General features: G+C 40.6%; 1 protein-coding gene across 7 annotated transcripts in view; it reads right to left on the minus strand.

The window, feature by feature from the left end:
• Positions 1–661: 661 nt before the first annotated feature.
• PHACTR1 (phosphatase and actin regulator 1) overlaps positions 662–27,167 on the minus strand; it is a 378,024-nt gene continuing 351,518 nt past the window's right edge. For 3 of the 7 annotated variants that reach the window (XM_088471643.1, XM_088471647.1, XM_088471648.1), the window contains 9 exons: positions 25,639–25,836; positions 22,205–22,520; positions 17,192–17,421; positions 15,325–15,481; positions 12,133–12,188; positions 8,042–8,103; positions 6,243–6,383; positions 4,282–4,358; positions 664–1,858 (listed from right to left, as the gene is read on the minus strand). In XM_088471643.1, coding sequence (XP_088327769.1) covers positions 1,843–1,858; positions 4,282–4,358; positions 6,243–6,383; positions 8,042–8,103; positions 12,133–12,188; positions 15,325–15,481; positions 17,192–17,421; positions 22,205–22,520; positions 25,639–25,836 — 1,253 coding nt within the window. In that variant the 3' untranslated portion in view covers positions 664–1,842. Of the gene's footprint in view, positions 1,859–4,281; positions 4,359–6,242; positions 6,384–8,041; positions 8,104–12,132; positions 12,189–15,324; positions 15,482–17,191; positions 17,422–22,204; positions 22,521–25,638; positions 25,837–27,167 lie in introns of all 7 variants that reach the window. The other 4 variants (XM_088471644.1, XM_088471642.1, XM_088471645.1 and 1 more) reach the window with 3 other exon arrangements.

Here is a 27,167-nt window from a genome sequence, read left to right on the forward strand (position 1 = left end):
AATGAAATATCGGGTGGTTGGTCTCCGGATCGTGCAGTGTGTACCAACCGCCTAATATGTCGCAAATAGGCACCATCGGGCATCAAATCGGGGGGGGGGGGGGGGGGTCGCCTGATATGTACCCACCTTTACAAGCCTCGGTTACGTTGATGGTGAACCAGCCTCTGAGTCTGAGTAACCAAACTGCTGGATCTCATCCAATTCTACTGGCCGAATCTGCTCAACGAAGCCACCTTAGTTATTTGTCCCTTTTATTACTATTCTTTCTCTGCTTAGGTGACAGTCCCTCTCTTTTGCCAGCGTTATTATAAGAAAGCCAGAATTACGCCTTTTTAATCAGATTTCCCAGTTTTAATGTAAGATGTCTGTGTTGTTTCTGATGTACAAAAAAGGCTCTTATCACCAACAGGGCTGTTGAGCAGCAAATGAGGACATTACCTATAAGGCTGTTACTGTAGGGATAACATGTGGCCACAGTTTGTTAGGATAGAGGTGTAGTTTTCAGTAGAGAGATTCCATGACGATCGCTATTATTACAGCACAGTCACTGTGTCGTCATCAATTGGTTTTTTTCAATGACAACTTTAACTTCATTTGCTAAACTTTTTAGTGACTCTCCCTTTCCAGTATGGCATTTGAATCAAACATAATCAAAGCAGTCCACCAAATAGCTTTTTTTCTGTCCAGAATCATTAAATGACACTGAAATGTACCCGAACTATATGCATAAACAGAAAGTAGATTTTGAAAAATATTCTTGTTTATTTCTTAATTTCATTTACAAGAAAACTCCATGTTATATATTGACAGGTTCAATCAATGGAGATTTCTGACCTGGCATAACGGTTGAGTTTGTCTTGACCAATCCGTTCCTACTCTATACAGAACAGGCACAATATAATGACACCACATTCCCGAAGACAAACACAATCAATATCTGCCTTTAGGAAAATATTTTCCTGGATGTAGAATGAAAGTAGGACTGATCAAGACAGCACCTGCTGATTCAGAACTGTAATGAGTGGTGGCCCATTCAACCGAAGAACTGTACACTGAGAGATGAAACAATGGAATGCACAGTGCAACTTACACTTAACCATAGTACATATAGGCACATCACTTTGGATGCTTTGGAATTCATAAAAAAAAATGTAAATGATTTGTTTGTTCAAATGGGTTACTGTCTCTGTACGCTTTTATTAACTGACTCTAATTTAATGTGTAAAAAAATGATAGTGGTTTTGGTGCCAAAAACCAATTGCAAAGCTACATGATGCTGGCCATCCCAGCCCTGTCTATATATCTCACACATAATCAGTTTGTTACAACAGGCCCAGGAAACAACAACCAGTCGCTTGCATGGAAGATATGACACATGTAACTGGGATGCTTTACAGAGGAAAAGTAGTGCAAGTCTCTCTCCTTGTTCACACATCCCATATAGATTTGGCTGAAATGCATCAAGCTGGTCTGACATAGGCTTTAGAGGTCTCCTTCATACTTGGGATCTCCTTACACGGTCTTCCAAGTGAACCACAACTGACACTGAGCAGTGAGATGTTCGCACCCGAGTACTTGAGGAAGGACAAGCACGGCTCAGTCTGTACATTCAGGGCAGATCCACACAATGTTTGCTGACATTTTTCTTTGCACAATGCTTCACATTTTAAGGTCTAGTGAAGATGGAGATCATCTATGAAGATTATGCAAATGACATTTTCTTCTCTTGAAAAAACAAGGCAGTTCCAAAGATTTACATTTATGTATAAGAGAAAATAAAATATCCCAGCACTTGTGGTTCCCTTTTTGAAAACAGTAAAGTATTCAAGTAGAACTTTAATGCTAGGGTCTGTGAAACCTGCACGAGAGAGAAACATGAATATATGAGAAAAACAAGAACATTGTACTATTAATGTTATACTATAATGTCATATTAAGGATTAGTATTTGCAATTTCTCTTGGTTATTCTTATACCAAATCAGAGTTGTAACTAGAAGATATCCAGGATGACACCTGCCAAGGGCACTGGTGAAGGGTGAGTGCCAACCTGGCCATAGGCAAAACTAATGCAGTCTTCCTGGCTTGAAAATCAACAGGACTCCTCTAAGAGGAGTCACAATGCCAGGCTAGTCATGCCGTGACCAGCATTATACATAATGGAAATGGTGTTGGCCTAACGCTGCCTCCTCCTGCGCCAGCCTGCGTGGTGATAATAACACGTCTGCTGCATTCAGAGTGGGATATCATTTAAATTGGCAATAGAGTGTGTCATAATGTGACTTGGAGGAATCCGCATTACGGCATATAATGTGAATTGGGGCACAATGTGGCATATAATGTGAATTGGGGCACAATGTGGCATATAATGTGAATTGGGGGCACAGTGTGGCATATAGGGACGTTTTTTGCAGGGTTAAAGTATCTGGCGCGTGCCCGCTTATCCCCTTATTCAATTTGGATCCGGCGAAAACGGGACCCAGCGGAAAGGTAAGTATTGTAAAGTCCTGTCACTTTAGGGGAAATCAGCCTTTCATCCCCCAAAAGATGGTCTGACATGGGGGATCACTCTGGGTACCCCCGACTTGGCCTGCTGAAGGTAATCAGGGTTTTTAAATAGCCGCTGCAGGTGCATAAATGCGTCTGTGAAGAAGTGGTGAATAATAGCATTTAGTTGTTTTTTTTTTTGAAAAATAACTATGTCCATCAAAATTGGGGTACATGAAAATGGGTGCAAGCATATTTTTAAGTCCATAAAGTGTTTTTGTAAAATTCTTCAAAAATCCACCTGCCGCAACGAGCCACATACTAGAAAACACCTGCCGCATACATGGGGACCCCCCTGAGGCTATTTCGCTAGTTTTTAAGTTTGTTCCCCAACATTTTTTTATTTGCCCCCAAAATTAAAGTACCTTTTTTGGGGTGTACTAAGGAATTTTTGAAAATTTTTTTTGACACAGATTACATTAAGGGGACATTCCAAAGACTGCAGGCTATTTTTTTTATTCTGCACCCCCCAAACCCCAATTCTGCACTTTTTTTCGACACCTCTTTTCGCACCTGCGAAAAGTCTTTGAAATTGAATATGGGGATAATTGAAACTGGCGAAAATGACGTCATCGGCGATAAATTATCGCAGATAACGGACTTTTCGCCCCATATTGAATATGGCCGATAATGTGAAACGGCTGCATGAACAGAGTGTCAAGTCATTCACTTTGCCAGGGGTGCACCCAAACTTCTAGTTACAGCACTGTACCAAATAATGAATTATGTATAAATAAGTACAAATTATTGTTATCTGTACAATTATTTTGGAAAACAAAAGCAATCATGAAATCATTAAAAACAGTTGATGATAAATGCCGTAAAAATCTGTATCGCATTTAAAATGGACAATGTCCCTGGAGATATCTTCCCATTAAACACTTTCTGTCAAGCAAATTGTTTCGAGAGGCTTTCCGCAGACCCCCTACCCTCTTCGAATTGCTTTGCCAACCACAGGCTCGACTTCAACACTTCCTCTCAGAGGGTTACAAACTTCTCATAGAAGACTCCTCCATGTTACCACACTTTACAGTTGATTAGGAGAAGGATCTTGGTTTCTTGAAATATTTAAATAGTGCAGCCAAAGCTGTTATCCCAGTACACTGGAGATCTACGTCTCCCCCCACCATGACTGAATGGTTCTCCAGGTTGGAGTTCTACATGACCATGGACGACTTTATGATGACCAAAGCTACTAAATTTAGAAAGTTCAGCGCCATTTGGGGACCTTGGCTTAGGGAGTCTACCTCTTATCTTAGTAACATCCAGGGTGGTTGTTACCTCTAGGTGTAACCTAATTATTCAGTCTCAGGTGGTCTTCCCTCTCCCTTGCATTTCCCTCTTCCCTTCTGTTTGCTCTAAGTCCCTCTATTGTTTCTTTCTTTCTCATTTATTACTATGTGCACTATTTCTCTGGAAAATTGATGCTTGTTATATCTCACATTGTTTTCACCTTGTGCTGGTGATCATCATCAGCGAGTATCTTGCACCAAGGTGGATACAACCACAACAGTTGGGTCTCATAAGAGACATATATGTGGTATTTGTATTTCCTTTGCACACTACACAAGGTGCACAAATACGCCCTTCCTGTACTTGGGAAATGTCAGTCTGCCCCTTCCCTCCCCCGCAATGGGGAGAAACTTCTTAGTCTACATACAGACTGAGACATGCGTCACTGTACTCAGCACTGTAATACTAAACCAATAGTTAGAAGGAACACTATATATACAAACCTTGTTAAATGCCTACTTAATTCATGGACCTCCATTTCTGTACTTTTAAATTCGTTCAGCTCCTTACGTATAGCAGCCTATAAAAATAATACATAACAAATGAACTTACATTTTACTGCTATACGGTTAACATACTGAATAAAACCACACTATAGATAAAATAAATATCTTCATATATTATCTATTACTGTTGAAGTGTAACACAGAGAAACCGGCCTTGTTGTGTGGCCGAAACGTTGTGTCCTAATAAAACACATTTTCCTTTTTGTATAACCCCCTTTAGTGCAGTCATTACTATGCAATGGCTACACAATGGTTTATTTTTATTAGGCCTCATTTACAAAGCACTCTATGGGGGTTACATAGTACAGTAAAATGCAAAACCAGTCTTATTACTAATTGCCGCTTTAAATTTAGTGTTTACTCGCCTAAATAACATCATGTCTCGGAACCTACTACATAACCCCCTATGTGTACCGCAGGATACTATGGATATACATCTATGTGTCTAGGTCGTCTGCCCAGCACAAGAGGATGGTGCACGTCTAGTCTCCGTTATTGAGTGACCACTCGGTACACTAGAAGTGAAACTAGGTGGTGAAGAACTGGAAAGATTTGAAGAGGTGCGCTGTGTTATATCAAAGTACAACCTCCTAAATCACGCTTTGTATTAAATAAACCTTAAATGCAATTCAGTTTAGCCTTAATTATAACTTAAATCTGTGGTTCCTAAAATTGGTTTACCTAGGGTAGCGCTTAGAGGGAAACTTTATATGTACTGTTCTGTGTTACATTTAAAACAATGTGCTGGAGATGAGTTATGGTACCAAGGAGCCGTGTTCCAAAAAAGCATAGGAATGGCTGGTTTCAAGTATAAGAGTAAGGGAACATAAGGACAGTTTTCATTATGCATCACGTTATGTGTGTGTTGCACTTGCAATGTGCCTAGAATGTACTTCTACATCAAACTACAACGTAAAAGTGCTAGAAGTGTAGAATGTGACACAAAGGTCACAAACACTGAACAGGGGCAAAACTCAATGGGTATGTGTCCTTTAAACACAACGGACACCCCTCCGCACCACCATGTGCTTTGTAAATGACATGTGCATCCATTTGTGAAAGAAGTTTGTGAACCACAGAACATTGTACTTTGTGCTGAGATATTACAATGTTTTATGTTTATCCCTTGGATGGCGCTGCAGACATTGTGTGGCACCTTATAAATAAAGGTGAATATTAATAATTACATCATCTACTCACAGTAACCACAACATTCCAGCTGTATAAAATGGTCAAATGAGTTTGCATGGTGCAATATAGAAAACATTAACTGCAGTCACTTAACATATTTGTTAATAATGATTTAATAATGAAACATGGGTATGGTTTTTTTGTTGATAAATAAGGGAACACATCAGCCAATTTGTAAATAGTCTACTTTAAAAAGGAAACTACATTCATCATTTGTCTTTTTTTGTGTTTCTAAAAATGGTTTTACTTATTTATTTCATCACTCACAAGTAGTAGTATTACAGTAGGTGTCTGCCTGTGTTACATATACTCTAGTGCAGTGTACTAGCCTGTTTGTTCTCAGCAGATACCAGCATGATTACAGAACGCAGCCATAGTGTATATAGCGTCTCATCCTACTAACAAAATGCAATGTGAGCAGACATTTGTCATCACAGTGTTTATGAAAGCTCAGCGCAGTACAAAGCTCTAAGACAACACAGAATAGCTCTGAAAACAAATTGGTGCAGTTGTGTTACAACAAATGGCTTTGTTATTAAACTGGCCCAAGGATACAGCTGCCAGGTTTACCTTGGAGACTACAGTCATTACATGTTATAGGCTGCATTGCTGAATATTTTCCTCTCATCTCTATGGCAATTTACTGTTATGCAAAAAAACTCTACGTCTTGTTAATGCGGAATATCTAATAGGCCAAATTTACAAACTTTGTCAGCGGCTGTAAGACGAGTCCACGGTTTGTCTGCCCTCCTGTCGTAGTCCTGTGCATCGGCCAACTCTACGTAATCACTGAAGCGTATTAGGATTTTCTTTTCACGCAGCTCCTCAACTGTGGGTCTTTGACTGAGCTGTGCACAAGAGGAAAACAGGATGTTACAGCATAAGGCCGGTCTGTGATAGCTGCAAATGAACAGAGACTCCCTTATCAAATGTAGCAGTTTGAAGCTGGGAAAGCTTCCTCAATGTGACAGGCGGCATTATTACCCAATGTACTATGAATATTACTACGATGGTGCACACATACCTTTTGTATAATCTTTGTGTGGGACAACCAATATTCAGTCCTCCAAAGTGTGTGAAATAAAGTTTACTATTTCTTTTGATGGTGCATTCCTTTTACCTTATTATATTTAGAACAGGCCTGAAACAAGTATCTAATAATAAATCATATCTGTGTGAAGAAGAAATATTATCACCCCATTAGGATTGTAGAGAGCAGGATTGCTCATTCTGTGGCTCTTGTGCTGCAAAACATGCTGGAACTTGGGTATACATTTAGTACAGGGCACCCTTCAAAGTCACCACGTATTTGGCGGTTTTCAATGCTGGATTTAAAGGTAAGAAATATTACATATAAACCCAGGAAATTTAATATTATTACCCCTTTAAATGCAGCACTGTTTAGTAAATTTACCCCCTGCAGGCCTAACATTTACCGGCAATTCCCCGAAGCTGATAGGCGTTCTGATTCGCCGATTGGCAGACTCCGATGAGTGGCGATTTATTGGGGGATTGGAATTTGCCAATTAGGATTGTCCGCCATGTTGGATTACCACAATTCCAGTTATCTGCAGAACGGGGAATTGCCCCAGTTACTTGCAGATGTATTGGTCCGATTACATCTTTCTGTTTAGACTTATATGGTTTTGTCCTTCCATACAGGGTTAGGAATCTGTATGGCGTGATACATTTCTGTACAACTTTGCTGATTTGTATACATTTATTTGGTGAAATTATCAATTCATAACAAGTAGTACTACACATTTAAATACTAATTATCTTTAGAGCAAACTTTATCAAAACTGTTGCCCATAATAATCAACGCTGATATAACTGTTGGGGAAGCCCCCTTCTCTCTCCAACCCTCCTGTTTTGTACACTCAGAAATATGGTCACTCTGGTTAAAAGAAACTTCTGGTGAAATAGGCATATAACAAATCATGTAAATCACCATACAGACAGTAGAGATGTCGTGGCCTATTGATTAACAGATCTCTATGACTGTGCTATTTCTCTGCAGATGTTCTTTAGTTGCATTCTGTTTATTACGCAGCTTGAGAAAATGCCTGTGTGGACAAACCCTAAAGCCCCTAATGTGCACTGCTGTCAGGCTGAGACTTAAATGTCCCTGGAGATACTTAAATGTCCCTGGAGATAATTTATTGGTCTGTTTAAAGCTGGGTACACACTAAACGATGGGCCCTCATATCGGGCAACCGGTACACATTAGACGATCCGTGTCCGACTGCCCAATATGTTGGCCCCTGTTGCATCCCACTTCATGGGGTCGTCAGCCGCATTGTCAGATTGAGCTACATGTAGGGCCGACCTGACGATACGGCTGACGACCCCACGCGAGCACGCACCGCCCGACATACACACTGCACAATTTGTCGTTCCGATCCATCGGAAATCATCAAGTCGTCTAAAATATCACTAAGTGTGTACACAGCTTAACTGTTTTAGTTCAGCCCTCTCCTAAACACATTAGCACTTGTAGTCTCACCTTACGTGTAAGTCTCCTTTTTATCTCTCGTTTTTCCTCCTGTTCTTCTTGTTCATTACGAGCTGTAAATTGCAAAATGTTTTAACAAGTTATACAATGTTATTGTCTTCTACAATAAATATTTATATTGTGGTATAAACCATTGGGTAGCCTGGGTTCTGCTCCAAGAACTAATTGTGCTAAAGACAACATTAGTTCATTTTAATTTTTCCACAATTAAGCAGTATTAAAATGTTGTCTTTCCAAAATATCAGGTTAGCACTATGTGAAATTAATTAAAAGTCACTGGGGGCGATTCAATTCAAAGCGATGTTTGGCCGAGCGAAAGGATTTCTTCTTGCACCCTCCTAGAATGCGAGGATAAATCCGACAAAAGTGCGCTAACAGCAGCGCGGCCAGCACTTTAGTCGGAGAATGCCGGTTCTTGTGACTAAACACCCAGGTTAAGTCGCAAGAACCGGTATTCTCCAACTTAAAAGAGTGCTGAATTGAATAGATATGGAAGCTTCGTCCCGGGGCTATTCAACATCCCATTGGATTGAATTGTGCTGACTGAGTCCAGTTTTAAGTATTGGGAGAGGAGTTGGTTATACGAATATGGTTGTAATTATTTTATTACAGATGTGTCCGTATACATGTAGCCTCCTTGCACGTTAAACAGCCCTTCTAGTCATACCATGCCATGGCACAACTTGGTAGCGCGAGCATTTTTTCATGGAATTGTTTTTCTTAAAATGTGTCTTATTCGCAAATAGGACGCACAAGCAGCTTCTGCTGATTAAAATGATATGCAGCATGCCTATATTCTAGGTGTGACTGCAGCTGTATCTGCATGCAAAATGCTACATTACAGTGTCACAGCCGCTGACACTGTAACTCATTAGTGTCTTTTCGTGCATCTTTTTCCCTTGAAATGCATGTTATTCGCAAAGCAATGCAAATAGTACACACAAGCAGCTTCTGCTGATTAAAGTAATATGCAGCATGCCTATATTCCGTGTGCAACTGCGGTTACATCTGCATGCAAAATGCTACATCGCAGTGTCACAGCCGCTGACACTGTAACGTAGCATATCGCATGCAGATGCATCCTTTTTGCATCGCCTTGCGAATAAGTCACATCGTTTTGCAAATAACTCACATTTGAAGGTAAACAGTTGCACAAAAGTGAGTGAGCCGCCAGGTCCCGTGCAACTCTGCTAGCATTGGGTGTCTTTTTTTGCCAAAAATGTGTCTACATTGCAAAGCGACTTGGACGCACCAGGAGACTGTGCTGATTAATTTGATATGTGACACTTGTATCTCTGTGTGCAATTGGGACTAAAAACAGGGCGTGGAAAAAAGCTGCATCAAAGCACTTTGTATGCTTATTGAGAGACACACAAGTGTTGCATATCAAATTAATCAGCACAGTCTGCTGGTGCATCCGAGTTGCACCACATTGTGGGGGTTACTCAGACCCGGTCGTTAGCGCCGATGCGCTCGGACCGAGTCGATGGCCCCCCACAGAGCATGCGCACGACGGCGCCGGCGCCATCGTGCGCATGTGTGAGACCCGCTACGACCGACAGCGCCTGTCGATGTTGATTGACAGCTCGCCCCGATGCTGTCGATGTTGATTGGCAGCTCGCCCCGTTTGGAAGGCGGGCCGGGGGGGTGGCAGCCCAAACAGGGACGTTCCCATGGGAACGCCTACCGTTTGGGGGCGGCCCCACTGACATCACTAGTGATGTCAGTGGAGAGCTTTCGGCTCAGACAGAGCCGAAAGCTCTCCAGGGCTTACGACAAGGGAGACCCTACCCTAGGGTCTCGTCGTAAGCCCCGATGGTCTTGACCATCGCGACCATCACCTTAGGCGGTCGTAAGGCTGTGGGTGTTAACCCACAGCCTTACCACCGCAAAGGAGGACGTCTTGAAAATTCAAGAGGTCCTCCCCTCATTCAGACCGACCGCACGCTCTGTGCGACCGGCTCTGAATGAGGTCCTGTGACTCAGGGGACTATTTACTAAGCAGTGTTAGGAGACAGAGTGAAAAGTGATAAGAAAGTGATAAGGTACCAGCCAATCAGCTCCCAATTGTTATCTCACAGGCTGTGTTTGAAAAATGACAGTTGGGAGCTGATTGGCTGGTACCTTATCACTTTTCACTCTGTCTCCTAACACTGCTTATTAAATAGACCCCTAAAGCTGGGTACACACCTAAAGATTTTCTGTCCAACTAGCCAACTAGTTGATTGGTTGGAATGAAAATCTGGTAAGATATGAAAGCAAATGACAATAAGCAATTTGCTCCCAAACGCCGGAAAATGGACAAAAACTGTTGTTGGAACAAGTTGTTTAGATCAAACATTTAACAAACTTGTCTGAACAACCATTTTCATCTGTTTTCTGGCATTTAGGAGCAAATTGCTGATCATCACTTACTCCCATATGTTACCAGATTTTCATTCCAACCAATCAACTAGTTCAGGGATGGGGAACCTCAGGCCCTGGGGCAGTATAAGGCCCAGGGAATCATTTGGTCTGGCCCTCAGAGCTTTTTTCTGTTAGCCTCATCTGGCTAGCAGGGTGCCCAGACAGCCAGGTCGGTAGTTTGAGTGACAGATTGAGGCGTTTGTGGGTGGTAACAGGGGAAGGTGCTTGAAAACGGGGGAGTGGAGATCCGAACGCAGGCTTGCCTAATTATGCGAACGGCGTTTTATGGGAGTGCATTCGTTTATGGGAGTGCATAATTAACAAAGTAGCGTCATGGCACATGTGACATGGGAGGTTTTTTACACTGACATGATCGTAGAGCTTAAGAGAAGGTATGGTCAACCTTAAGCTCTACGACCAGTTACGATGGTTCCCGATGGTCTCGATTAATCCTTATATGCCCGAAGATGACGTGTAATGCGTACGAGAAGGGGGCATATTTTTTTGTCTTCCAGCCGCTTCCTCCCCTTGGTCGGCCAGCTACCGATCCGAACTTAGGGACACAACTTGCGAGGGAATCATTTGCATATCCGGCCCCTTTTCCCCTACGACCGAGCGGCCGCTTCGACCGACTCTGAATGAGGTCCTGAGTCTCTGGAAGCACACAAGCAGAGCACGAGGAAAGAAGAAGCCATGAGGAACAGCACAGGTCCATACAGCCCAGGTAAGGTGATAATTAGTAACTTGATTTAAAGCTGCAGTACCGCCTACACAATACATTTTACTACAGGGCAACATTGGTATACAGTACAGATGAGTGGTTCAGTTCGACTCAGTTCTTGTCGCCAAATTAGCACTAGTTTGGATTTTATCTTATTGACTATCCAAAACACGTGAGAGCTGGATAGCCAATAAAATGCCGTTTTTGTGATCTGAACATAACCGAGTAAAACCGAACTGCTCACCTCTAGTATACAGTATGACTTAGATACATCTTTTTTTCTATCATTTAAATAAAAACTCATTTAAATGAATAAATATTTTTTCTTTTGATACTTATCAATTACATGAACGCTACTATAGTTATCCAGCACCAAACTGCTTTTCCACTTAAACCACTATTTTCCTGGCTGACATGATGCCTTATAAACTGACTTGAGCCAGGTAGTGGGAAGTTGGAAAATAGTGGTTTAGGTGGGAGACACGGGTGAACTATAGTGGCTCCTGTTAATTAACAAGTTTTTCTTTTATTTATGAAAATAATACAAAAAATAAAGAACTAACTCTTGTTTTGATAACACCATCTGGGGACAGCATTGCTGTACCAGGGATTATTACCCTGAGCTATTACCATTATTATCATGGGTTATTGTTGGCAGTATCGCATTGTACTATAGACTAATGCATACACAAGTTTTCCCGAGCAAAAGAGCATTTCACCCTTTGCTAAAGGCCTGAAACCACATTTAATGGCTGAGCTGCTGCTTCTGGGTCATTGCCTTGTGCTTGTCCCCCAGCCAGCACTTGCACTCATACATGGAATATATAAGTACATATACACACACACATATGCATTTTATATTACCCCTCACATTTGACAGCTTCCAAGACATAAATGCTGCCAATTTGCACATCAAACATGACATAAATTTAGAAGACAAGTATTATACACTTACGTTTCAGGATATTTCTTTGTTCCAACTCTTCAGCTGTCGGCCTTTGGCTCAATCGTCTGTGGAAAAAAAGATTGTGATTATTTGAAACACATTTTGTTCAAAATATAACTTCTGTAATCATCAGTAGACGTATGTGGAATCGGTTCTGTTACTAAAATAATTGTAGCACCCTCAAGCTATGACAGCCATACAGGAAGTATACAGATGTTACACAGCGTAAAACACTAACAGATCAGAAAGAAAGCAGGACCTGTTCTAAAGTTATCTCAACTTTGAACCACTTTAGCAACTACGTGAACATTGCTTTATGTTATTTCATTTGCTTGACAAAAGCTTTCTGACTTCCCAAGTGGTGCACTGCAAAGGGTATATTGGTATAATGCAAAATTGACATATGAACAGTAGATAAAAGCCAAACCAAATTGTGGTGCCTGGATATACAGTATAAATATGACACCTCCTGTGATGGGCAATAGGAGTGTTGTAGAGAATGGTGACAAAATTGGAATGATGCAAGTAACATTTAGAAACAGTACCTATTGGTCAAAAGAATTGTGTTTTGGGATTTATGTCAGTAGTATATTCCAACCTGATCCTACCAGCTGGATGCGGTGAGGATCCTGACAAGCGGGAAGCTGTCTGCCAGAACACTGGCATCGTAATCCCAAACGCTGAGTCAACACCGGCGCTGGCATCTTGACAGACGGCATCCCGATCGTAAGGACACCGCGGAAAGGTGAGTATCAGCTGCTGGTGGACTTAGGTTCAGGCACCCCAGGGGGGAGTTAGAGTTAGGCTTCAGGCTGAGGGGAGGTTAGGGTTAGGCACCGGGCAGGGGGTTTTAGGTTCAGGCAACACCGGGGGGGGTTAGAGTTAGGCACTAAGGGGGGAGGTTTAGGTTTAGTCACTAAGGGGGGAGGGTAAGGTTTAGGCACTTACCGGGAGGGTTAGGGTGCGGGGTAGGGAGGGTTAGTATTAGGGTACAGGAGAGGAGGGATAGGGTTACCGTTACCCTGTTGGGATTTGAACCATTGGGATGCCGCTGTCAGTGTACTGACAGCCGGCTTCCCGTCCATCGGTATTTTATACCGATTCCCTACCAGCTACCTATATCACATGGTAAAAAAATAATAGTCCTTCCACTGTGAATATTTTACAAAATAGTAGTGGAAATAAGCCTATACTAAAGAACGTTTCAAATAAACATTAGAAATCTATTTATAGCGCAGGATATAAGTAGACAGACTAAATGGGCCTGGGGGCCTTTAACTGCTGTCATCTGCACATTAGGTTTCGCTGTCCTACTTTTACTCTCATTAGTTTATTTTATAGATTTTTTTATGGATCTATTGCTTTAGTGGCACCAAAAAATGTCAGGCTCTTTGTTTGCTGTAATCACGGATGGTGTAATGGTTAGCATTACTGCCCCACAGCTGACTAGAGGGCCGTTAGAGCGCGGTGGGCGCACAAGGGCGCCACCTCATAGGAGGCACAGTGCAGCCGCTGTTGAGGCCCAGAACCGATGACTGCCGGCAATCAAGTGCATTAATAACTGTCTGTAGGCCAAAGTTTTCAGTACGGAAGTATTGACCTTTATCGTGTGGTATATTGCCTAATACTTATTGATTCTGATCACAATGATATTATATCACAATATGTACTTTACAATAGGTTGTTCAAAACAGAAAAATAATGAAGGCAATCACCAGCCCACCAGCAGCATGTAGGCTGTACTTCGCAGTGCCTATAGAGTAATCTCTAGCTCAGACGCGGCCTGGGGCAGGACCTTTAAATGGCGTTGTGGTGGCGTGACATCATAGGTCATGCCACTGCACAGTTTGTTGCTGACTCGCAGAGGGCGAGGAGGACTGACTAGCCGGGGAGGGAGTTGCTGCAAGTTTCTCTACTGAAGTTCTGCAACACCAACATCCTTCACAAGAACTCTGACAGAGTCTGTCTACAGGTCAGTCTTCTGTGTGCTTTATTTTGTTACAGTGGGGGCAATGAATGTTATTTCTTTTCTGGTGCGGCAATGAATGTGGGTTTTATGTTTCTTACAGTGTGGGCCAATGTGTATGGGATTTAGCTTTTTCCTGTAGGGACCAATATGTGTGGGTTTTATTTTTTTCCTCTGTGGGTCAATCTGTATTTTTTTCCATGTGTGTGCGTGAGAGGGTGCACTCCAAAATTTCTCGCAAAGGGAGCAAGTAGACCTTGGGCTGGCCCTGCTCACAGCATTGAGCTTGTGGGTTTGGTCTTAGACTCTATGCCAGGGTATTTGGTTGCACCAATTCCACCAGTTTGCATTTATGTACTGTGGGCCTTATTCAGAACCGGACGCTCTGACAAGAGCGCTCGCTCTGAATCAGGGCCCTCCTACATGAAAATGGAGCGGCCTCTTGGACGCTCGCATAGCTGTGGGTGACCACCCACAGCTATAGCGAGCGTCCATGATGATGGTCACGATGGTCAAGACCATCGCGACCATCTGGCTTGCGACAGAGACCCTGCGGTAGGGTCTCGCTGCCGCAAGCCCTGGAGTGATATTGGCTCTATGAGAGCCAAAATCACTCCCACTGACATCACTACTGATGTCAGTGGGGCTGGCTTCAGACGGTAGGCGTTCCCATGGGAACGCCTCCGTCTGGCAGCCACGCCCCCGGGACACGCCCACCAAAGGGGGCGTGCTGTCAATCAACAACGACAGCACGCCCCCTTTGGTGCGAGACCCGGAGCGACGGCTACCCCGTCGCTAGCCGGGTCTCGCGCATGCGCACGACGGAGCTCCCTCCGTCGTGCGCATGCGCAGTAGGGCACCATCGACCCGCTTGCGAGCGTCCTGCGCTCGCGAGCGGGTCTGAATGACCCCCTGTGTGTGTGTACACTAATACACTTGCTATCTGTTTTGAGCTCCAGGGTAACTGCAATATACTTTGTGTATTTCATTACACGCTACGTGCTGTTCCAACAGTGCCAACACATGCCTCTGATTGCGGGCGGGTGGTGCCAGCCGGGAGACTTGCCCACTCTTCCGGGGGTCGGGAGCGACACCCGATTTTCGGGAAGATCCCGACCATTTCGCAAGAGTAGGCAAGTATGTACTGTAGTATACTCGTATACTATAGTAATTCAATAATATTACTTAACACAACATTACTTTACAGTAAGAATAGCAGTATTGACTGAATCTACCTGGTAAGCTTAGTCCCAATCTGCTGTCTCAGTTCCAGCCTCTCTTCATCCGTCTGCACGGGGAGGATGTTTTTCTCCTCTAATTCTCTCTTGGAGGGTCTGTTACTTAACTTTATCGCCAAGGAGTCCTTCCGGAGGACCTTTAATGCCAGGGAACCTTGGGAAATATGGAGCTTTTATAATTAGCTGGAGTGTAACATGTTAAATTATTGTAAAAAAAACTCATGGATAGTTTATTATTAAAATCTTGACTAAGGTTTGGATATCATTTCAGGTGTGTACCACCACTTGTGAAATATTCAGCCTGTTATAATGGTATTATTTAAAATTTTTATTATCCATTAATTATATATATATATATATATATATATATAATATATATATATATATATATATATATATATATATATATATAAGTCCAAATTCAGCCCGGCACTCCCCTCCAATATCCGCAGACAGCTTGCTCCTGGTGCCCTCCACTGGGGTACGAATCCCCCACAATATAGAAATAAAGAACTGGCGGCACTCATGAGACTTTTGTAGAAATAGTGCAAAACTTTGTGCTTTTAATCTACGTTTCGGGACTTTAAAATCCCTTCTTCAGGATACATGAATCCTGAAGAAGGGATTTTAAAGTCCTGAAACGTAGATTAAAAGCACAAAGTTTTGCACTATTTCTACAAAAGTCTCCTGAGTGCCGCCAGTTCTTTATTTATATATATATATATATATATATATATATATATATATCTATATGCGGTCAACATCCCTACTGCAGGTATGGCATCCCGGCCACCGGAATCCCTGAAACGTAGGTAGCGGGGTTAGGGGAAGGGTTGGCGTTAAGAGTTAGGCACTAGGGGGGGAGGTTCAGGGTGCGGGGAGGGGGAGGGGAAGGTTAGGTTTAGGCACTAAGGGGGGATTTTAGGTTCAGGCACCAGGGAGGGAAGATTAGGGTAGGGAGAGTTAGGATACCTACCAACATGTTTCGGTATCCTAACCCTGCCGGGGTAACGACATAGAGACTCTGTACCCATCCCTATATACAGTGTATATATATATATATATATATATATATTATACACTATGTAGACAAAAGTAATTGGACACTGACAGCAAATAGATCAATGAGATGTTATTGACGTCAGTACTTTGTAGGTCCACCACGTGCAGTGATTACTGTAGACACCCTTCTTGGCAACTGTCCACAAGTTCCTGGACAACAGCAGGTGGTATGTTTTGCCAATCCGCCCTAAGTGCAGTGACCAATGTGACACTGAAGAAGGTTGAGTCGGCCTAGAACGCAACCATTACTCGGATTTGTCCCAGAGGTTCTCAAAATGGTTAAGATCTGGACTCTGAGCTGGCCAATCCATCCGGGTTACTGAATTTTCTGTATACCAGGCCAGCGTCGCCCTGGAAACGTGACAGGTGACATTGTCGTCCTGATAAAAACATTTGTTGTTTCTGTAGAACTGCAAGTGCTTTGGCCTCCCTACGAAGTGTTCTTGTCGAAACCACCACATTAATGGCCATTTGGAACTCGTGTGCAATGGTATGCATTTCGCCTGTCCATGTGTTCATGCATACCATCTGAATCGATCACAACAGCAACATTGTTCATACACTCTGCGTAACGCGTGTGTCATAGGGGTCTTCAGAAATGCGCCATTGCAAATACTGGCTCAACTTTGTGAACATCAGCATTGCGTGTGGATTGCATGTGGCTCTGAATCAGGTCTACTATGTCTATCTCACAGTTGAATTACTGTCAGCTAGGTTCTGGATACAGGACAAAGAATTAGTCTGGAAGCCATACAAAGTATATATGATTTAACAGATTGCATAAGCAATTCAGACTACATACTTGTGTATAGTGAGCTGTCATCATCTTCATCTTCATCCTCATCGTCGTCATCATCATCATCATCATCGTCGTCATCATCTCTGGAGTAGAGGCAGGAAGAGTCTTCATAATTTGTATCATGAGGCACATTTTCTTTATCATCTTCACATTCAATAACAACAGTTGGCACTTGTCTCATGTCAGGATACCCACTAAGCTTGGACATGCTGTCTCCTCCATGCAATCCCGAGCTTAAAGACAAACAAGACAGAAACAAATTCACTTTCATTTTGTCTCAGTGAGATACTGTAACACACAATATGAGTGTGAATATTACTATCTATCTATCTATCTATCTATCTATCTATCTATCTATCTATCTATCTATCTATCTATCTATCTATCTATCCCATATATATCTACTATCTCCTATCTATCTATCTATCTATCTATCTATCTATCTATCTATCTATCTATCTATCTATCTATCCCATATATATCTACTATCCCATATCCATCTATCTATCTATCAATATATATATATATATATATATATATATATATATATATATATACATATATATATATATATATATAGATATACACACACACACAGATATAGCAGTAAAACCCCAGGACTGCCTTTCATTTCAGGTTCAAATATAACCAGACCGTCACTCATTATAATATGCATAACTTGCTGTTACATGATGCCAAACCCAACATGCAGACCACAGGCAGTTATCATAGAGCTCTGAGTAGACGGTGGCTACTTTACAGAGATAAGTACAAGAAGCACATAATGGGATACTATTGACCCAAACCAATGTATAGTTTATGAAATGGATCTATTATCTATAATTATATCAGTCACAATGATCAATTATAAGTTGCGAAGTATCATTAACATCTCCAATTATGTAAGTTATTATGAGTTTCTGGTGCTTCAATGACTTGTGTGAAAAATTCTGACAAAACATCCCCCCAAACACAATCTTTATTAACAAACTGGATACTACTGGTTTAATGGCACCAATTCGTAAGGGATACTTTAATATAGTCAATTCTAGCATGTTTCTAATCCTGACAACACTTACATGGACCCCTTACGTGTAACACTTAGGGGTAAATTTACTAAGATAGGAGTTCTATTAAGAAGTGATGTTGCCCATAGCAATCAATCAGATTCCAGGTATTATCTTCTAGAAGGTGCTGATTGGTTGCTATGGGCAGCATCACTTCTTAGAATAGAACTTCCATCTTAGTAAATTTACCCCTTACTATGTATCTGATGAGTTGCTGGAGGAAAATCTTACTGCTTACCAGTTCTGGGAAAGGTGGGATGGTGGCACATACCTCCAGTATATGATAGGTCAAAACCACAACACAGCTCCTACCTAACACTATATGACTGTCTACAAACACCTGACGCTCAGATTATACAGTAGTATCCTGTATTTGTAGCTAGGATACAATTGCTTAATAACCCTGAGTCTCAGCGCTGCTGCCATTCTTCCTAAACACAACACAAGTAAATGAATGGAAATAGCCAAGGAGAGACACATATTCATCATATGATTCATATACAGTATGTTTATACATCTCTGAGTCTCTGTATAATTCACAGCCTGTTAGTGCTGAAAAGTGCATATATTCCTGGCCTGAATCCACGAAACCAGACAGACTTACTATTATAGGTTTATGCCATCTGCAACAGAAGTATGTTTGTGCCATGTAACAAAAAGAGGTGGAACATTTCCAATTATAACCTTGGGATAACTGCACTGTAATGTATAACTTGCTCACCACATATCATTACTGTGCTCACAGTGCACACCACATTTTAGAACTATATTTAGGATCTATACAAATGTAACAACTTTCTTCAGAGAATCAGTTGTATAGCAGGCAAGGCAATCATTGTAGTGTCATCTTTGCTGAAGCCCAGTACTCCTTACATTACTACGCACAGGCCCATACGTGATATGCTGGTGTTCTTAATGCATCTGCTTCATTTTTCATTCTGAATATCATTGCTAAATCAGAGTAGATTCAGCTACATTTCTATTGCTACAAATAATTCAACAAGGCAAACTACGGCAGGGGAATAGTAATTGGTCAGCAGCACTTGCTAGAGGCACATATAAAGGAAGTGCTGACACAATCCAATCCCATCTGATTCACCAATTCAACATGCTGGCAATGTGACAAATGGATAGAAAGCACACTGATTGCTGCATAATTCACATCTCTTCTCCATCTATTCTCCGTCACCCCCTAAACTCACATAGAAAGCTGGGAAATTGCAGAAGAGCACTCATGACTAACAGCCATAATACAAAATGCCTTGTTATATAAATCTACTTATGACGTTCTCACTGAAAAGGGTCTGCAACACTCTTTCTGTAATGCTGGGCTGCTATTAAGAAATATAAAATCATTTAGAAAGTTACAGTATATGTGTTATTGAACGTATCTCAGACACATCTGTTATTGTAGAACACAATCACTACGTGGAAACAGGACATCTTTGTCCAGATGACACATTAACTATTATTTAGCTGGGTACACATTTAAAGATGTGTACCCATCCGACCTATCACGCGACGGACCTGGCGGGGGCTCCGGCATCAGCAAGTCGCTTACCGGTGTCGGGAGCGACATGGCGACGACAGGGGCCATGCTGCATTCGGCAGCATGGCCCTCGCTGACTATGTCGCCTGTCGGACCTGCATGCAGGTCCGACGGGCGATGTCGCTGACGATGCACGGGAGCGCGCATCGTCAGCAACATTGGGTGTACACACTAGACGATGTTGCCAACATATTGTCCAGTGTGTACCGGCCATAAGTGTAGCATAAAGAATCTACAGTTCTGTCATGTGATCTGTATACTGTACTGTATATCTGTAACTGTATTTCCATAGTACATCAATGTATCATTTAGGTTTAGTGGGATTAAAGGACATAGGAGTCGTCATACTGCATTTTTGTTATTATACCCTCTAGTGTGAGTTCAAAGAAAAAGACATAGCTTAGATAATATTTGTTATTACTGATGTTTGTGGTACAGTTCCTGCTATCACTCCGAGATTGAATGCATTTTAATAAGGCTTATATAGTATACAATAAAATTTTTTAGTCAAGTCAACAACAAAAAAAACTTACAATTTTGTACAAAAATTAATGTCACTACTGTATTAGTGCCATGCTTGCACTGCCCACTATGTTAATCAGTGGATTCTCTGGTGGGAACTCCATGTAGGAATGCCCCAGGAGCATAACAGCAATAGTACATACTCTGGATAATAATCAAACACGTGGGAGTATTAAGTAAGTACTTTTAACACTTTAAGTTTAAGTTACTTTATAGGACATGTGTGTGTTAAGGTATATTATAGCACATAACGTATGTTAATGTATATTACTTAAAGCACATAACATGTTTGTATGTTACGGTACATTATTTATATTATATAAGGTGTTTGTTAAGGTATATAATTTATAATAAGCAAAATTTGTGTGTATGTTAATATATATTATTTATAGTAAATAAAGTACATAAGATGTGTGAATGTTAAGGTATATTATTTATAGTACATAAAGTACATAAGGTGTGTGCATGTTAAGGTATATTATTTATAGTACATAAGGTGTGTGTATTTTAAGTAATATTATTTATATTATATAACATGTGTGCATGTTAAGATATATTATTTATAGTACATAAAGTACATAAGATGTGTGCATCTTAAGGTATATTATTTATAGTACATAAAGTACATAAGATGTGTGCATGTTATTTATAATATATCATTTGTGTGCCTCTTAAGGTATATTATTTATATTATATAACGTGTGCATGTTAAAATATATTATTTATTTTATATAACGTGTTCATGTTAAGATAAATTATTTATATTACAGTATATAACATTTGTGTGTAAAGGTATAATATTTATAGTATATAAGGCGTTAAGGCATATTGTTTATAGTATATAACATGTATTAAGGTATAAAATTTATAGTGCTTAACATGTGCATGTTAAGGTGTATTATTTATTTTATAACATGTGCATGTTAAGGTGTATTATTTATTTTATATAACGTGTGCAAGTTAAGATATATTATTTATATTACAGTATATAACATTTGTGTGTAAAGGTATAATATTTATAGTATATAAGGCGTTAAGGCATATTGTTTATAGTATATAACATGTATTAAGGTATAAAATTTATAGTGCTTAACATGTGCATGTTAAGGTGTATTATTTATTTTATAACATGTGCATGTTAAGGTGTATTATTTATTTTATATAACGTGTGCATGTTAAGATATATTATTTATATTACAGTATATAACATTTGTGTGTAAAGGTATAATATTTATAGTATATAAGGTGTTAAGGCATATTGTTTATAGTATATAACATATGTCTGTGAAACCTCTCCTAAAGATAGATAATCATCACACATTTACAGACAGCAGTTGTTGTTCAGCCACATTTCTGCTAGTTCCAATTGTCATTATATAGAATTCAGTCACCAAACTGGTCACCTAAATTGCTGCTTGCATGTCAAAAATCACAATGTCTCATTTAAATAATTGTGTGACTCCCTTTCCGTCAGGATGCAACTCCACTATCTTGTACAGAGGCCACTTACTTGGCTTGTTGCTCTCTCCCCAGCCTTTGACTCGGCTTATGGTGGGAAGGTTGGTCCTGTGTAGTCAGATAGGACAATACTGATTTGGATCTGTGTCTCAATTTTGATTCCTGTGGATTTAGTGATGCTTTTACTTGGTTTAATACATGTTAAATTTCGATATTGCTATTTCTCTAGAATATGTAGTCTAATTGTGGTGCTTTGGAACTGCTGTACAGCTATACATGTTGATATATGTTTAGTGCCTAAATATAGTACATTTAAAGATACATAACCATGTCAGAGCATACAAATATACTGAAGGACATAAATTTATCATCACCTAACCCTATGTAAAGTTCAGTATACTGCACAGCTTTGTATAGTACCTTTCCAATCTTTGCATGGTCATGGCAAATGTCTTGTTTAGCTCCTCAATTACTCTGCATCCTGGGGGTATGGAGGGATGGATGGGCACTGAGCTAGATCCAGTTGACAGATGTTGGCTGCCATATTGAAGTTGGTGCTGGTGGACGGCTAATTGGGATGGTAGGACGGTGTGGTGATGCTGGGAACTTTTCTGATTGGAGTAGGAGTGGGAGTAATCTGCTCCTCCCAATGGCATGCATATCATGACTTTCTTTGGAGGTAGTGGAGGAGACATCTTCCCTGGCATACAAGGCAGTTTCATAGGTACTCCGGAGTCTAGAGAAGAAGAACACAGTTCAAATCTTATACTGTAAATGTAAACCATTTGGAAAGGTTTAAAAAATCAACATAGGGTAGTGATATTGTATTGTCATAGGGCATGTGTGTAGGACTCACAAATATAAGTTCTAAAAACACACATTATTGATCAGTGAAGAGGGGTACAATGATTATACACATTTATGAAATTATTGAAAGATATATTCTATATATTTATTTACTACTCAGGTAACATATTTTATTAACCCCTGAAGTGCTGGCCCCATGCTACTGCTGTTATTTCCGACTTTTCTAGGTTTTTTTTTCCCCAATGTGCTGCCTGAAAAAAAATGATAGAGGGTAAAGTTATCTAGAAAACATATTAATTTTTAGTTGAGATTTGATCCAAACGTGTAAACAACATCTGCTAGACAGGACCTCGCTCCAAAGCTGACCAACAAGCACTGCAATGTACTGCATAGCACTTTGGCGCAGCCACAGGAGATGCCACCAGTGGGACACTATACACAAAATTAAACACACACAATATTGAAAAGAAAAAGACAAATGCCTTAAACATCACATCATGTGACCCTAACACCACCAAAATAAATACAAACCCATAGAACATATGATATAGGTTGAATCTGAAGAAAACAAAAGCATTGTGTTGAAATATCAGTATAATGTGTCCTCACTTCCATAATCTGTATCTAGAATACTTCAGGAGAAACATAAACTTGTACATACAAATTTGTGTTTGAGTGTAGGTACATATAGGGCTGTAGAGAGCAATGACAAGCCCAGGAGAAGGGTGGCTTGTTAAAGGGGCCTGGCCACTGGGTGCACCCTCTCTGCATCCCTGGGCCCATTCTGTGGCCATACATGTTCTCAATGGGATTAAGGTCTGGGGAGTTTCCAGGCCATGGACCCAAAATTTCGATGTTTTGTTCCCCGAGCCACTTAGTTATCACTTTTGCCTTGTGGCAAGGTGCTCCATCATGCTGGAAAAGGCATTGTTCGTCACCAAACTGTTTTTGGATGGTTGGGAGAAGTTGCTCTTGGGGGATGTTTTGGTACCATTCTTTATTCATGGCTGTGTTCTTAAGACAAAATTGTGAGTGATCCCACTCCCTTGGCTGAGAAGCAACCCCACACATGAATGGTCTCAGGATGCTTTACTGTTGGCATGACACAGAATTGATGGTAGTGCTCACCTTTCCTTCTCCGGACAAGCGTTTTTCCAGATGCCCCAAACAATCTGAAAGGGGCTTCATCAGAGAAAATAACTTTACCCCAGTCCTCAGCAGACCAATTCCTGTACCTTTTGCAGAATATCAGTCTGACCCTGATGTTTTCCTGGAGAAAAGTGGCTTCTTTGCTGCCCTTCTTGACACCAAGCCATCCTCCAAAAGTCTTCATTCTGTGTCATGCCAACAGTAAAGCATCCTGAGAATATTCATGTGTGGGGTTGCTTCTCAGCGAAGGGAGTGGGATCACTCACAATTTTGCCTAAGAACACAGCCATGAATAAAGAATGGTACCAAAACATCCTCCAAGAGCAACTTCTCACAACCATCCAAGAACAGTTTGGTGATGAACATTGCCTTTTCCAGCATGATGGAGCACCTTGTCATAAGGCAAAAGTGATAACTAAGTGGCTCGGGGGAACAAAACATCTAAATTTTGAGTCCATGGCCAGGAGACTCCCCAGACCTTAATCCCGTTGAGAATTTGTGGTCAATCGTCAAGAGGCGGATGGACAAACAAAAACCAACAAATTCTGACAAACTCCGAGCATTGATTAGGCAAGAATGGGCGGCCATCAGACAGTATGCGGCCCAGAATTTGATTGACAGCATGGCAGGGTGAATTGCAGAGGTCTTGACACTGCAAATATTGACTCTTTGAATAAACTTACCAATAAAAGTGTTTGACACTTATGAAATGCTTGTAATTTTACTTCAGTATACCATAGTAACATCTGACAAAAAGGTCTATATACACTGAAGCAGCAAACTTTGTGAAAACCAATACTTGTGTCATTCTCAAAACTTTTGGCCATAGATGTACTCCAAACTCCCCAAAGGGCACCTAACACTTGGTAGCTGCCACCCTGCTGCTTTTGAGTGTTATGATCGCTATTGCAGCAATGTTTATAATCTATGTCCTTGTCCTGTTTTGTTTGTACTGTAAGTCGCTATTTTCTTGTTTGCTCATTTGTTTATGTACTTTGTGAGGTGCTGCGGAACCCTTGTGGCGCTATTTAAATAAAAAGATAATAATAATAATATAGAATCAATAAAAAGACTGTAAACTGCAATTGTGTGGTCTACAAGGAGCTAGTGTTTAGTAAATATGTTTGTTTATTAGTATACGTAAAAGGGTATATAAGCATTTATAATTTAAGAAAGTGATTTTGCTATATTAATCTTCCCAGCTCTCTCTCTCTCTGTGTGAACATAAAACCACACTTGTCTACTTTTTAATTCTCCTCTCCAAATTTGGTCACCAAAATGTGGTGAGATACATAAGTAATTTGTAACATGTCAACATTGCTGTAATGTCTACATCTAACACAATTTAACTCTAATGGTAATGTCGACATTTTGTCCATGTCAACATATGTCAGGTATAGCGCACATCGACAAAACAAAACATCGCCAAACTTGGCTCAGATGCAGTTGTCTATGGCTTAAGCCAGACCGTTATATCTGCCCAATAGTGTATCCATGTTCCTCAGTACATCCATGTACAGTAATGTAATATTTCATACCAAACTGTAATGCTGCTCATAAGCTAATATTTTGCTCATGTAACAGCCAAATAAAATTGAGCATTTGCACTTTATTTTGGCCATAAATACCAAATAAGCACTGTAATGTGTGCATTTACATTGGAGTAAAAATATTGTGAGTGTGCTTATTGCATAGATGGGTTTAATTGATACCTTTCCCTAGGAAGAAAGTAGCTGGAGGGAAAACTTCATGTTTTTTGCAGTCAGTAGATGGGGAATTAGCACAAGGAGAAGGTAAAATGTTTCTGTGTTGAGTGAATGAGGAAAGTCTGGCTGGTACACCTGCAGAACTCAGGAAGGAAGAGACATACTGTACAAGGTTCATTCACTGCCTCTTACCTGCTATATGGTTGGCAATTCTGGAAATAGGTTTAGGAGGCAGGGCAGGGGGCTGCTTGAGGAGAGTTAGTGGTTTCACAGGGGTGTCCTCATGGTCTACAGGGAAAGCAGATGATTTTTTGGGGGGTAGTAGCAGGGTTGGCTTGTAGGATGGATCCTGGGATAGGGATCCTGGCTCAGACGTTAGATCTTCAGACACTGAGGAACATAAACCACATCACAGACATAACACTGTTACATGTGAAGTAGCAACAAACGTGTGGCAACAGCATGGGAAGCAATGGGTTAGTTCACAGACGGGCTACAAATATGGCACGGACAGATCAGAGTGTTATTACCATACTTGTCTCAAACTTGTACTTTTATTAAAACAAATAATTGCTAATTTATTTTAAAAGTCAGCAGCAATTGTGTTATTCAGTTGAGTTTTGTAGATTCTAATACATACATTAAGTAACCCAGTTTATTTATTTAAATATGACCAGTACTCGTTCTTTATAAATATATTTAGTATGTGATTTACCATCAATTTTAAACTGGATTTTGACTCTGTAAACCTGTCAAATTTGATTTTTAATATATCCATTAAAAATATATATATAAAAAATATATACAGTACAGGTTGAGTCTCCCATATCCAAATATTCCGAAATACGGAATATTCCAAACTACGGAATTTTTTTGACATGACTGAGATAATGAAACCTTTGATTTTTGATGGTTCAATATACACAAACTTTGTATAAGCCACAAATTATTAAAATGATTGTATAAAATTACCTTCAGGCTGTGTGTATAAGGTGTATATGAAACATAAATGAATTTAATTTCTGTACACAAACTTTGTTTGAACCACAAAATTATTGAAAATATTGTATAAAATTACCTGCAGGCTGTGTATATAAGGTGTATATAACACATATATGCATTCTGTGTGTATATTTGGGTCCTATTCCCAAGATATTTCATTATGGTATGCAATTATTCCAAAATACGGAATATTCTGTTATCCAAAATACCCCTGGTCCCAAGCATTTTGGATATGGGAGACTCAACCTGTATATATAAATGATGATCATTTGAAAGACACTGGAGTAGATTCAATTATACCCCTTTAACACCAGAGCTAAAACCCGGATTATTGCAGGGTTAACCCATTTAGCTCCTTAGTGTAAAAGGGAACAGTGTTGGATTTCCGGGTTGAGTGAGCCAGCAATCCAACCCAGGTAACTTGCAGAGTTTAACACAGAAATAACCCGTAAAACCCTGCAATGTAAACGGCGCGATCTGGGTCACGATGACCTGGAGCGCGCCGCATCCCAGCCAGTTGGCCGGCTTCAGTGGCATTTGGAGATGGCATCATCTCCAAGCATCCATTTCCACAGGAGAAGAGCCTGGTCACTGCAGACCCGGCTCCGGTGTGAACGACGCCGACTCAGGAATTTCCAGGGTCGGTGCCGGCTAAATTCCAGGTCTAATCCGGTTTGGAGCCCTGTTCCAACCTCCAGGTCAGACCTGGAATTTAAGTA

This window comes from Taudactylus pleione, unplaced genomic scaffold (assembly GCF_031769625.1).
Source record: "Taudactylus pleione unplaced genomic scaffold, aTauple2 ptg000116l, whole genome shotgun sequence".
Classification (NCBI taxonomy): domain Eukaryota; kingdom Metazoa; phylum Chordata; class Amphibia; order Anura; family Myobatrachidae; genus Taudactylus; species Taudactylus pleione.